This window comes from Rhineura floridana, chromosome 7, assembly GCF_030035675.1.
Source record: "Rhineura floridana isolate rRhiFlo1 chromosome 7, rRhiFlo1.hap2, whole genome shotgun sequence".
NCBI lineage: Eukaryota > Metazoa > Chordata > Lepidosauria > Squamata > Rhineuridae > Rhineura > Rhineura floridana.
The window spans coordinates 60,466,668-60,481,472 of record NC_084486.1 but is presented as its reverse complement, the minus strand read 5'-3'; the positions used below and the strand labels follow the sequence as shown (position 1 = coordinate 60,481,472).

Here is a 14,805-nt window from a genome sequence, read left to right as displayed (position 1 = left end):
CAATGGGACTTACTTCTACGTAGACATGTATAGGATTGTGCTGTAATTGAGCTTTCGCTGATATAATTAGATGGCAATGAGAATTCACTGAAAAGAAAGGCTATTAAATAGTATTATGCATAATTGACATCAGTATATGTTCAGTATTTTGAAGGATAACAGGAACAGTCCCATTTTAATGTTTAATGTTAATGTTTAATGTTTAATTGTCCATCTTAATGTTTTAAATTTTCTTGTTATTTGAAATGGATTTTATTGTAACATTGTATTTTAACTCTGTTTTGTACACCGCCCAGAGAGCTATTTGCTATGGGCGGTTTAAAAATGAAATAAATAAATAAATAAATAAATAAATTTTCAGCTATTTCATTAAACTAAAGAGGCAAGCCAAAGACAGAAAAATAAATTAGGAAATGTAACTAGCCATTCCCACACCTCCCTTTTTTTTTTTACACATAATGTCTTTTAAAGGAATTGTTATAATGTATTTATTAAAATGCATTGCGTATTTTACCAAAATAATCATATATGGCTCAAGGAAATATGTTGTTGTTGTTGTTACGTGCTTCCAAGTCGACCACGACTTATGGTGACCCTATGAATCAGTGACCTCCAAGAGCATCTGTCATGAACCACCCTGTTCAGATCTTGTAAGTTCAGGTCTGTGGCTTCCTTTATGGAATCAATCCATCTCTTGTTTGGCCTTCCTCTTTTTCTACTCCCTTCTGTTTTTCCCAGCATTATTATCTTTTCTCATGAATCATGTCTTCTTATGATGTGTCCAAAGTATGATAACCTCAGTTTCATCATTTTAGCTTCTAGTGATAGTTCTGGTTTAATTTGTTCTAACACCCAATTATTTGTCTTTTTCGCAGTCCATGGTATGCGCAAAGCTCTCCTCCAACACCACATTTCAAATGAGTTCATTTTTCTCTTATCCACTTATTCCTCTTATTTCTGCAAGGAAATATACATGGCTAGAATTCATTAGATAGTTTGTCATTCTGTGTTGGTGGTTCTAAAACAGAAATGGGGAACCTGTGGCCCTCCAGATGTTGGTGGGAATACAACCCATCATCTCTAACACTTGGCTAGGGTAGGAGTTGGAGTTCAACACATCTGGATGGCCACAGGTTCTAAAGTGAATTGTGGCCATGAATTAATTCCATAGCTATTCATTATGCTCTGCAGATCATCAGATTGCCAGTAACTGCTCGTTTTTAAAAATCCTGCTGTTATTAAATGCAGAAAATAAGCATGTTAGGGAATTTCTGACATATTCAAATTCTCTGTATAAATGTATTACATGACCATATTCAGACAGACAAAAAGCAGTGTCATTAGCAAATTAGCATTTCTTGTTCTTATTAAGGAAATTAAACTATTTTCTTCATTCATTTATTCCACTACCCTACTTCTTAACCTTAGACCAATTCTATTTAGAGCTGTTTATGTTGTCATTTGTACAAACAGCACATCTGCACTTTTTTTTTCTTCACATCATTTTGCATCTGGTAGGCAGATGATGCTCCTCATTATCTGACTCCATAGGTCACTGAAAATGGATATTGAGCAATTCTGCCTCCTACAGCTTTGGTGCAATGCCAAACCCAGTTAGGGAAAGAGAAATGCTTCAATTTGTTATCCATGCTTTTTAAAAAAAATTCAAAATGAAGTGGAATTCCTAAATGGTATTGATCTTACAAGGAGCATAGCAATACCTAAACAGATGCTCCAAACACTACATGCTGTTTCAGAAGCTAATCTTTGATGCTGATGGAAATCAGTATCAAGGTTATCATGTCAACATAGGTATCCTTTGAACATTAAAATGGTGTCATAGGATCTGTTTTTCTGTGGATTCACCCTATGGCCCTGCTGCAATTTTTTTGTGAGCAGGCTATTGCCCCCAATCCTGGCCAGGCAACCATTTCACAGTAATACCCACATAGCCTTGTCCACATGACAGTGTACTTGTAAACACTACAGTTGTGTAATGGGATGAACACATGGAAATGTGTCTCCCTTGGCATGACTGTAAGGTTTAAATGGCACTGTTAGACCTTTTAAAACAGTTGATGTTTCCATCATGAGAAAATGAAATGTTTTAGCTCTCTGTGATGTTAGGTCAGATGACCCAAAATAGCAATTCCCTATTGGAGTTTGGATCTGAAGTGTGACTTGGAAGCCTGGTGGATTAGGTTTTCTCCAGGCATAGTTTTGGTATGGGAGCTTGGGTGAAAAAGAAAATGCTAGGGGATAGGACAGAGTGCAGGAAAATAAGCCAGGGCGAGGGAAGGGTGTTTTGCAAATGATCAAGGGCCTGGAGCAACTCCCCTCTGAAGAAAGGTCACAAGGTTTGGAGCTTTTTAGGTTAGCAAAAACATGAGTCAGGGGAAACGCTAAAGGTATTTCAAATTATGCATGGTATGGAGAAAATGGATAGAAATTTCTCTCTCATACTAGAACCCAGGATCATCCAATGAGGCTGAATGGTGAGAGATTCAGGATGTGTGTGTTATGTGCCTTCAAGTCAATTATCACTTATGGCGACTCTATGAATCAGCGACCTCCAATAGCATCTGTTGTAAATGACCCTGTTCAGATCTTGTAAGTTCAGGTCTGTGGCTTCCTTTATAGAGTCAATCCATCTCTTGTTTGGTCTTCCTCTTTTTCTACTCCCTTCTGTTTCGCCCAGCATTATTGTCTTTTCTAGTGAATCATGTCTTCCCGTGATGTGTCCAAAGTATGATAACCTCAGTTTTATAATTTTAGCGTCTAGTGATAGTTCTGCTTTAATTTGTTCTAACACCCAAGTATTTGTCTTTTTTGCAGTCCATGGTATCTGCAAAGCTGTTCTCCAACACCACATTTCAAATGAGTTGATTTTTCTCTTATCTGCTTTTTTCATGGTCCAGCTTTCGCATCCATACATAGAGATCAGGAATACCATGGTCTGAATGATTTTGACTTTAGTGTTCCATGATACATCTTTGTATTTGAGGACCTTTTCTAGTTCTCTCATAGCTAGTAGTATAGTATTGTCTGCATATCTTAAATTATTGATATTTCTCCCTCCAATTTTCACACCTTCTTCATCTTGGTCCAATCCCACTTTCCGTATGGTATGTTCTGCATAGAGATTAAACAAATAGGGTGATAAAATACACCCCTGTCTCACACCGTTTGTGATTGGTAACCAATCGGTTTCTCCATATTCTGTCCTTACAGTAGCCTCGTCCAGAGTATAGGTTGTGTATCAGAACAGTCAGATGCTGTGGCACTCCCATTTCTTTTAAAGCATTCTATAGTTTTTTGTGATTATACAATCAAAGGCTTTGCTCTAATCTATAAAGGACAAGGTGATTTTCTTCTGAAATTTCTTGGTCTGTTCCATTATCCAACATGTTTACAGTATGATCTCTGGTACCTGTCGTGCCACATATTTCTGGAAGAACCTAGATGTACAGTCGAGGAGGCTTACGATGGCATGTGCATGAACTTTGTCCCATAATTCATGTCTCATACCCCTGATTTATTGGGTGCTTATGGCTTGTGCACACTGTAATTATATAGTATTATAGTCTGAAGAGCTTAAAATGCAGGCTTTCTGATAATAAGCTAATAAATGTTTCACTCTGTGCACAGAAACAGCACTTGGGAAAGTTGTTCAGATAACCAAAACAATGAGCTTGTCTCACACCCCTGCTCTGCCAGGTGGGCTTGTTTATGGCTTTCCCAAACTCTGAAGGGACAGTGAGCATAATTGGTTTATGAATGTTCTCACCCTGCTTGTGTAGACAAGACTCTTGATAGACAAAATAAGGCAGTTATGCCCATTAGACTTGCAAGTATAGAAGGAAAGAGAGAGAACCAACCCACAACTTTGTTGGGGGTAGCCTGATATGTTTCCACTCCAGGCGCCTGCACCACACTCTTTTTCACTGAAAGTTTTGTAATTGCTGTTTTTTTTAATAATGTTATTTGTTATTTAATTTTGTAAATTGTATTGTATTGTTTCCATATGATATGTTCTGTGTACAGATTAAAGAAATAGGGTGATAAAATACACCCTTGTCTCACACCCTTTCCAATGGGGAACCAGTCGGTTTCTCCATATTCTGTCCTTACAGTAGCCTCTTGTCCAGAGTATAGGTTGTGCATCAGGACAATCAGATGCTGTGGCACCCCCATTTCTTTTAAAGCGTTCCATAGTTTTTCATGATCTACACTATCAAAGGCTTTGCTGTAATCTATAAAGCACAGGGTGATTTTCTTCTGAAATTTCTTGGTCCGCTCCATTATCCAGTATGTTTGCGATATGATCTCTGGTGCCTCTTCCCTTTCTAAATCCAACTTGGATGTCTGGCATTTCTCGCTCCATATATGGTAAGAGCCTTTGTTGTAGAATTTTGAGCATTACTTTACTTGCATGGGATATTAAGGTGACGGTTTGATAACTGCTGCATTCCCTGGGATCCCCTTTCTTTGGAATTGGGATGCATATTAAATGCTTCCAGTCTGTGGGCCATTATTTTATTTTCCATACTTGTTGACAAATTTTTGTCAAAACTGGACAGATTCAGTGTCAGTAACTTGTAGCAGCTCTATTGGTATGTCATCTATTCCTGGTGATTTGTTTCTTCCAAGTATTTTAAGAGCAGCTTTCACCTGTTTTTTCATCATACAGTTCCTCCATGAATGAATCTGTCATCCCTGCATCTCTTTCACATAATTATTCAGTGTTTCCATCTTCCTTTTATTTTATCTCTGTCAGTCAGTGTGTTCCCCTGTTGTTCAACATCCCTACTATTGGTTTTAATTTCCCTTTAATTTCTCTAATCTTTTGGAATAGGGCTATTGTCCCACCATTTTTATTATCCTCTTCTATTTCTATGCAATAACTATTGTATTGTTAATAGTTCTCTTTGTCCCTGTGTATTAGTTGCTGTATTATTGCATTTAGGGTTCTAACCGTGTTTGTATCTCCTTTTGCTTTTGCTGTCCTTCTCTCTCTCTCTTTTTTAATAGTTTCATCAGTTATCTATTGAGGTTTTTCTCTTTTTTTAATTAAAGGCATTGTCTTTTTACATTCTTCCCTGATAATGTCTCTGACATTACCTCTTCACACAGCAGCATATAGTTAAACTATGAAATTTGCTCCCACAAGAGGTGGTGATGGGCCTCCTTTCCCCTTCCTGATCGTTAACATTCCAGAGTTCTTCAGGCCACTGCAGTTCAGCATAGAAATAGGGCTGGCCTAATCAGTGCCCCCAGCCAATCCAGTTACAGCATTTTTCTTTCTCCTCTATTCAGAGAGCAGAGCATGGGGGTGGGGGGAAGGGAGAGGCAGGCTGCAGCTTGCCTTCCCATATTTTATATAATGGTCTTACTGGAAGAATGTGTTAAATCATATCCAGAGCTTGGAAAAGTTACTTTTTTGAACTACAACTCCCATCAGCCCCAGCCAGCATGGCCACTGGATTGGGCTGATTTATTTATTTATTTATTTTTATTTAATTTAATTTATATACCGCCCTAAGCCCGAAGGCTCTCTGGGCGGTGTACAAAAAGATAAAAAAACAAGCAATGTATAAATACAATAAATCAAGAAAACAAAACAAACAAACAATAAAAGAACCAAACAACATCCAAAATACAAATAATGATGAAAATGCTATTAAAACACACTTTAAAAATGCCTGGGAGTATAAAAAGGTTTTCATCTGTCGCCGAAAAGATAGTAGCGTCGGCGCCAGGCGCACCTCATCAGGAATGCTGTTCCACAGTTCGGGGGCCACCACAGAAAAGGCCCTGGTTCTAGTCACCACCCTCCAAGCTTCTCGATGGGATGGCACTCGGAGGAGGGCCTTAGATGTTGAGCCCAGTGTCCGGGTAGGTTCATATTGGGAGAGGCGGTCCACCAGGTATTGCGATGGGAGTTGTAGTTCAAAAAAGTAACTTTTCCAAGCTGAATAGCAGAGGGCAACACAGAGGGGGGAGGGAGCTGTGGGGAGGGGCTGTTTGCCATTATTGTGTCCCCCAAGCATTGTTTGCTCCCTGTCACCACCAACAACCCTTTAGGCTGACTGCAGCAGCAGGAAGAAACCTCAAACTGCCTCTTTAAATCTGATCCCTGTTCTGCAGATAGGGAGAGTTGGCAGAGAGAGGAAGGGTTTATGGAAGCTTGTCTTTCCTCCCTCTCAATTTAGGGTTTGACTACCTCCTCCTCATAGATTATAGAGGTTGTGTGGAGAGGAACCACTTATTTAAAAAGCCTGTGTTCCAACCACTCCTGAAAGCCCACCCTGGACCCATTGGTTTGTGGCAACTACCGCTCGGTTGTAAATAGCCCCTTTTAAGGGAAGTGATAGAGGGGGTTGTGGTGCAACAATTACAAGTAGGGATGGGGGAGAAATTTGATTCAGTTAATATTTAATGCTGAATCTACCAAAGTAGCACTTTCCAAAACAATATGAGAACTGAAACACAGCCATCCTGCAAAATATGCACTTAGCCACATGTTGCAATGCAGTTCTCCAACCGGCCAATGTTTACGAAAATCCATATATTATAGGAAAATGTGCATAAAATATATGTGGAGCTGCCCTTGAGGTTGTTCCAGAAGGTGCAGCTTCTGCAACATGTGACGACTTGACTGCTCACTGGGGCAGGATATCGCCAACATGTTACCCCACTGCTAAAAGAATTACATAGCTGCTAGTGACCTCCTGGGCCAAGTTCAAGGTGCTGGTTTTGGTGTATAAAGCTGAATAAAACCTTGGGACCAGGATACCTGATTTTATCTCCTCTTATGTCCAATCAATCACTGCATGCTGCAGGTGAAGGCCTCTTCCTGGTACCATCTCATCAGGAAGTGTCTTCTGCACAATATTTAGGAGAAGAGAAAGTCAGCCAAGTGCAGGTGTTCTTGCAACTCTGTAATGGGAAAAACCACAAGGTGGAATTCTCCCTTCCCTCTACACAACTTTTAAAGATATAAAAGACCTCTTGGAGGCCGGGCCTGGCAACCAAGAGGTCTTCTGTATCTTTAAAAGTTGTGCAGGGGGAAGGGAGAATTCCACCTTGTGGTTTTTCCCATTACAGCATTGCAAGAACACCTACACTTGGCTGACTTTCTCTTCTCCTAAAGATACAGGATCAGTCTCAGGCCATGAACCTGGCAACCCTAGTCCCGAATAATGAGGCAAGCTGGAGTGATTTGGGGGTCTTTCCCCCAAGTCAAAGTATAATGCCAATTACCCCCCCAAAGTTAGATCAGGGTCCCCAAAGGTTTAATGCCGCTCTGCTTTTTCTGTACATATAGTTCTGAGGTTTCCTATATCTCTGTTTCTCTAGGCCCATGGGCTTTGCCAGAAGTGAGGCTGTCCAAAATGTTGCCTGCAGAGCACTGAAGAGCTCTGCATTATTGTTGTTTTGTCTGTCTATCTATTTGAAGCAGAGCAGTGCAGCACTTTATAAAAAAGTTAAAAGCTTCATTTAAGTTTTATAAAAATCCTACATTGTTCTGCTTTAGCAAAAAAAAATAAAAAAAAATAAATCAAAACCCAGAACTCTCCAGCACTCCATTGCAGCATTCTAGACAGCCTCATGTTGTAAGGCCTGTAAGAAAAGGCTGGTGAAGCTGCAAAGTTTTAAAAAAATGTACAGGCAAGAGTACACACCACTCAGCCACCTCTAAATTATTTTAAGGTAAAAAAGAGCAAGAGACAAACCTCTGCTCTCCCTCATAATAAGGGATTACAGAGAAAAGTGAATCTCTTTTACTTTCCTCCACAATAACCCCTTAGATCTATTTGTCTATAATTTGGCAACCTTAATCTACTCCGGAGCGGCACCTGTGTCTTCATCCCCTTTGGCTAAAAGGAGAAAAGTTATAGCTATTTTTAGATTCTCTGTTAAGTAAGTGGAGAACCACAGAGCTTCATTTTATACAGAGCAGCTTGGAAGCTCAATTAAGGTTTGAAGAAGAGAGAGCTCAGAGCAATTAAGAAACAGATCAGAATTTTTATAAACAGTGATACAAGCTGAATCCACACCCCTACTAAATGAGCAAATATGATATATATAACAGGCAAAACCTGCCCCACAAAACCCAAGTTTCCTGTTTCCTGAAATGCCCACCCATTCAGCTGTTACTTAAATGATACTTAAGTCTCATGAATGTTCAAGGAATGTTCAGATCAAGGAAGGTTCAGCTATGGACTATTCACAACCAGTTTTAGCAGCTTGTTGGCATTTTCAGATAGTCTCCATCACATTATGAAAGTAAGTGTGAAATCAGGATTGGAACGCAGAAGGAAGTTGGGGAGGGAACAATCTATGGCAGTATTTTCTCACTAGGATGTTTGAAGACTTCACTATACAGTCATAAGGGCATGGATTTTATGATGCTTTGTGATAATGGCTTTGAAATTAACACTATCCAATAAAACTAACAGAATTTGGACATTTTTTCTCAGACTTTATTTCTTCTTTGTACAAAGCTTACTGCTTTATTTCTGAATGTACAAAAAGCCATTTTAAGAATTTTTGGATGAAACATTACAGATTTTTTAATTATGTAATCTTTACACAAGCATTTTTCTTGGTCAAAACCACTGAGTGGGTTTGTGCCATTTTAAAAAAGGAATATGTCACTTCTGTAAATAGATAATACCAAGGGAAGCCAGGCACAATTATACAGTTTACCAAACAACATGTTTCATAGGCAGAATTATTAGTTAAGTTCCAAATATTGGTTTTCAACAGGTAACCTGTTATTTGGATTCACTATATAAAAAAGATGTGGTTCTTCACATGACTGAAAGATTGATCCTGATGCTATGTTAACCATTAATTTAATACTACAGCTCAAATTGTTAGGCAGTAATGCTATTTTAGCCAGTTCCTAACCAAAACAAAAAAATGATATTCATTTTTCTTACATTCAAAAGTGCCAGTTTTATACCTAAAAGGAATTAATAAGTGGAGTGCATGAGAACCACATATTTACAGGGGCAGGAAATACACATACCTGCATTTATGAATAAAAAGCTGGCTTTCTAGTTAAAAAGTATAAAATAAATGCTGTGTTGCCTCAATAACAAGTGCATAAAACCATTTTAAAGCTATATTTCCATGGATAATGACCATAATCCAGGGATTTTTCCAGAATTACCTAGCTTGAATTGTAAAAAATAACATCCACCGTCTTTGTTGATAGAGTTAAAATGAATAAAGTCTCCATGTAGTGAAGTTTTTATGGCTTTTATGGCTTTTTAATTATCAAAGGCATCCAAGGTCCAAGAAGAAAGATGTGTCCAGGAATCTTTAGTCATTCTGTATTTCTTTGAAGAAGTTGGTCCAGTAACTGCTATAAGGGGGGAAAAGCAGCCTTTAAATTATAATGTCATGCATTTTGTATAACTACATTTTATTGAGGAGAGAAGGGGAGGTGGAAGAAACACAGGGATGCTTTTAGCAACAGCCATGCAAACATCGTAATGGCTATTTCCAACCTTAGGTACAGGAAAGGCTTGTAGCTCAGTGGTAGAGCACACAACCACTATTTATTTACTGTTTATCAGCTATACTGTGCTAGATACCAAAGTTTGTAAAAATGGCCAGATAATTCAAGATGTTTAACAGAATTAAATGGGCAAACAAAATAAATTCAGGGGAAAGTCGGAGGTGGATAAATGAGGAGCAGGGATGGGATCCATTGGCCAATGCCAGTTCGAAAGCATTCTGTTGACCTAACAGGCCAGTATTGATTCAAGTTAGTTCTTTGTTTATTAGCTGCTGCTTTCACTGATCTGTTTTTTCCCCTCACAAAATTATTAATATCAATAATTTTAAAGGAAATATTGATATTTTAAAGGAAATACTTATATTTTAAAAGGAAATTTTGATAAATGAAAGGAAACATCAATAAAAATATTCTTGATATCAGTATTTTAGAGGTGGGTTTTTTTTAAAAAAAAAATCTGTTTTTGAAAATAGCTGCAGAAAATGACTGCATAAAAATCCAATCCACAATAAGAGAGAATAAGCAAATTAATGGAAAATTCAGTACCAAATCTGAATTGGGCAGAATTCTAGCACATCCCTAATGAGGAGTGGGACTGGGATACTGAAAATGGACAATGTGAAGCTGTATTTCCCCCGACCTTATTCCTTTACTTTCCAGTGCTTAGCAGCAAAAGAAACTTACCAGCACATAGTTCTGTCTCCTAAAGAAGTGCAATCTGTCTCCCCTTGGTTCTCATGATTCTTATTTATTCCCTCTGTGTGTGTATGTGTATACATGTATTTCCCTATGTATGATATATTGGGGAGGTCGGTCTAGGTCAGGGGCTGAGAAACCCCTGGTCCACAGGTCTAATTAGGCCTTTCAGGCTTTCCCATTTGACTCACAAGGCCATTTTGATCAGCTGATCAGTGGTGTCTGCAAAGCCCTTTACAAAGCACAGGGCAAGATAGCGCTTTGAGAGGGGTTTCTGAAGATGTCTTCAGACAAGCAGTTGGTAGTTCAAAGCACTGCAGAAAACAGTGGGCCAAAAAGTCACCTGATGTTATGACCTCAGGTGACTGGTGGACAGCTCTGCCCACCTGTCAAACTCAGTCCATGAGGGGTGAGGGAGATAACAACCTGACCTGCTGGGCTAGAAAGGTTCCCAACTCCTAGTCTAGATGTCATCTTTGGGTCTCCTTCAAGCCTGTTGTTCTATATCTGTAAAATAGGATTCTGTAGAAAGACAGGGTGCTAATTTTTGTTAAGTTAATGGCTTTAACCTTGTCTGTCAAGTACCTTTTTGCACGACTAAATTGTACAGGTGCCTGATTACAACAGAAACTAGTAGCTCGAGATGGTTCTAAGAGGAAAGCCCCCCCCTGCCATGTTCCCCTGGCAGGTGGTGATGTCATCAATGTAAGAGAACAACAGACCTGGGCCAGTCTTGTCTGGAGCTGGGGCTGGGAAGACACAGAGGCCTGACTTGCTCCAGAGCTATGGCTTTGCCCTCCCCACCCTAACGTAATGAGGGAGCACCATCTGTTTAATGCTGTGAGCACGTTCATCCTATGGTCAGCTTGTATATATGTGTAAATAAAACCATATATCCCAAAGCTACCACTGTCTGGTGATCTTCATTCCAAGAAAACCAAATCTGAGGTATGTGTTGGCACCCCTGAAATTTCTCACTGTGCATAAAATATTGTTTCCCAGCACATGATAAATCTGGGATGCATCAACAGGATTAGAATATACTGTATGTATGTATGTATATGTAAATATATAGGATATATGTGTGCACACACACACACACACACGTCTCTAGACAAGGCAACATTAGTACTGTCCTAAGGCTGTGAAAACTCACTGTGAATTTTAAAATATGGGGCTTCTGGTTTTCCTTCAGCAGGGATGGCTAACCTATGACCCTCCTGATGTTACTGGTCTGCCACCATCCCTGACTATTGGCCATGCTGCCTGGGGCTGATTGGAGTTGTCCATCTGGAGGGTCACAGGGTAGGTACAGGTTGACACAGAAGCTGTATGACAGGGTTTTGAATTTGGGATGACAGACTGCAGAAGGAAACCTAGCATCTATTTTTATTGAGTTATTTGTATTGCACTAATTCACTGGCAAATCATTACCTTTTTGAACACTTCAACCCGCATCCTATTGCTCTGTATGATGACTCGTTTCTGTTTCTCTTCTTGTTTTTTCTTTACTTCAGGCAGGTTATTATAAATCCTAGAACAAATTAAAAATATCATGTTAAGTGTATTATTCCAGAATATCACTCTTAACTGGCTTTTTAAAAGGTGAGACATCTTCTGTATGGTATATTTTATGGTACATTTCAAAAGACATTGTAATATATTACCATTTATAACAAGACTTGCCTTAAGAAAATAAACCAATAGATCAAAATGGCTACTAAATGTAAAACTCTTGTACAAATTGTTGCTCAAGGATGGAAAAGCCAACTCTGCCCCTTCCAAATGGCTGTTTGGGCAGGCTTCTCTGTCTCAGGTATGGCAACTCTAGAGACTTGCCTCCTAGGGCTCCAATTCCTACCAAAGAGAGTGCCCATGTATGCACTGGTCCAGAACCACTGCTTGAACATCTCCCTTTCAGACATTACAGTCACAACAAAAAAAGCAGAAGCAAAACGTTTCGGCACTCTGCTTATATGAGTATCTAGAAAGCTGCCATATACCAAATAATTCCACTAGTCTATTTTACTCAGTATTATCTGACTACACTCACAGCCAGCAACTCTTTAAGGTGTCAGAGAGGGGACCTTCCTAGCCCTTCCTGTATATGCTGGGAATGGAATCTGTTATTGAGCTACAGCCCTTCTCAAGACATTTCTGTCTGTCTATTTTTAATGCAAAGAGCAATTGTCTCAAAGCAGCTTCAGACATGATAAGAAATGTCTTGTAATGTCTGAAGCTGCATTGAGACACTTCTCTTTGCATAAAGAAGATGTCTGAAGATCTGGTAGAAAGGACTGGTGTTTAGGGAAGAAGGCAGGGGTGAGGAACCTGTAGCCTCCAGATGTTGTTGCACTCCAGCTCACATCATCCCATGCCAGCACGGCCAGTGGTCAGGGACAGGGGAGTCCAGCAACATCTGCAGGTCCACAGATTCCCCAGCATGATCCAAGGTGTGCAGGCTTTTAAGTATATCTTTGTTATTACATATGACACAACATTAGAGTTGTATTACTAGTATCATTCATGGACTGATTGTGATGTCATAACAAAAATGTGAATGTTTTAAAAACTGTTCCTTCACTTGATCCAATAAATGTATGATGTCAGATTATCTTAATCCATCCATGCAAATCAGGATCAATCTAATTAGGGGCAATCCGGAGTCCTTGAAAGGGTTCACACACACACACATCGCTAAGGTGGCTATGGAAGCAGCACTATAAACCTCTGTCCATGCTCTACTGCTGCTGGGACTCATTTCTGCTAAGTATCCTTCATCTGCGTAGGGCCCTTCAGAATTGCTCCCACTAAATTTTGGAAGAATGACCTTGGATTACAATAATGTTTTGGTGTGGGGAACCCAGGGTGAAATTCCTGCACACTCATGAAGCTCACTGAGAGCCCACACTAAATGTGATGCTAAATGTGTCATCAGAAACCATGTCAGAGGTGTTTTTGTTTTTTTTACACTTAAAAGCAGGCGCACACACCCCTCATTTCCATGCAGCATATGAGGAAGGGAAAATCAGCCAAAATCCTGACAAAAATCCCCCCTCCCCAAAATCTGGCTTTGAGTCTTACAAAAAAAAAACACGTCCATTGGAGATTTTTCCAAAGCTTATCACAGTGTGTGTGAGTGTATGTAAATTGTGGTTTTTTTCCTGTGTGCTGATGTAATTTCTAATTATTCATTTAGTTTCATGTTTAATTTGCCCCGACTGTCCTTAAGAATGTCACAATCTGTCAGCCTAACCTATCACACAGGGTTGTTGTAAGGATAAAAGAAATACTGAAAAGTGCTGAAATGTGCTATTGAAGTTTTAAACATATACTCACTAATTATATATAGATATAAAAACACATTCACACAGCTTCCTGGGATCCACCAAACTAGTGTGACCAAGAAACATAGCTGTAGCGAGGTCAGTAGAAGCAAGCTGGATTCTTAATGGTTCCTACTAAGTTTTGAAAAGATAACTGACTGCAATCAACATGCAAGACTGTTGGAGGAAGTTTAGGTTGGTGTCCCTGAGTATGTATCTTTACTTTTCCATATACATGAACATCTGCCATTCACTCATATAAGAAAAAGTAAAGTGCAGCACCGGGGAACCCATTGCAGTAAGGAATAATATATCTCTGCCCTTGACAGTATCAGCATATTCCCATGTATAGTTTTCAGTATACATATGAATGATACACAATAAATCAAAAAGGCCCATTTCCATGAAAAATTATCCCACACTCTGCATGCCATTCACTCAACAATGCATTGTGAATAACACGGGATTGATATCTGACATGGCTGTAACAATTTTCCAACTATTTCCGCAGAAAACTGCAGATCAATATGAAGGGATGGCCCATCAAAAAGGCCAACTAGGCAACTGCATGGGGTGCCAAAATCCCAGAGTACCTGCCTCAGCTATGCAAATACTTTGGACAGAGATTACATTGCTTATGCTTTTGCAGGAGGTGCCCAAAAGCATTTTAGCCACCTTTTGTCAGGGCAATATCCCAAGTGTTACAGGAGACACAATCAAGAGTCCCCTGTTCTCCATCTGCTACCCAGGGAAAAGGGAAAAAGTGTAGAAATGGCAGGTCTTGTGAGATGCTCCCTACCTTTTTGATCGCATGTGCATCTCTTTCTCTGAAATGAACCGTTCTTTTGGCTTGAACAGATTATCTAGCAATTGGAAAACAGAGATTAAATTGCACAGGTGATATTTAATGTCAATGGGACAAGTAGTTGACTTGGTTCTTGTACATGAAATCACTCTAATACACACTACGAGAGCTAACTTGGGCCTGCAAAAGTTAAATTGTCCAGCTCTGCACGTCGATAGTGTAATAATCCCATTCTAGCTACTTAAGTAAAAGTTGGGCATTTGTGCACCATGCTTTCAAAGTTCTACCCACTTCCCACCTCCCCAACCCTTGTAAATAAATATTCAAATAAATAAATATTCAAATAAATATTCAAATAAATAGGCAAGATGTATTTCAAACCACATTTTGCATATAAAATCATTCTCAAGTTTACAATAGTTCTGTGAATTGTAAGAAAGGTTTGG

General features: G+C 39.3%; 1 protein-coding gene across 2 annotated transcripts in view; it reads right to left on the bottom strand.

Moving 5' to 3' along the window:
• Nucleotides 1-8,464: 8,464 nt before the first annotated feature.
• Nucleotides 8,465-14,805, bottom strand: part of C7H10orf90 (chromosome 7 C10orf90 homolog) — a 188,908-nt gene continuing 182,567 nt past the window's right edge. For both annotated transcript variants that reach the window (XM_061634365.1, XM_061634366.1), the window contains exons 7-9: nt 14,354-14,417; nt 11,663-11,762; nt 8,465-9,376 (exon numbers count right to left, since the gene is read on the bottom strand). In XM_061634365.1, coding sequence (XP_061490349.1) covers nt 9,338-9,376; nt 11,663-11,762; nt 14,354-14,417 — 203 coding nt within the window. In that variant the 3' untranslated portion in view covers nt 8,465-9,337. The remainder of the gene's footprint in view (nt 9,377-11,662; nt 11,763-14,353; nt 14,418-14,805) is intronic.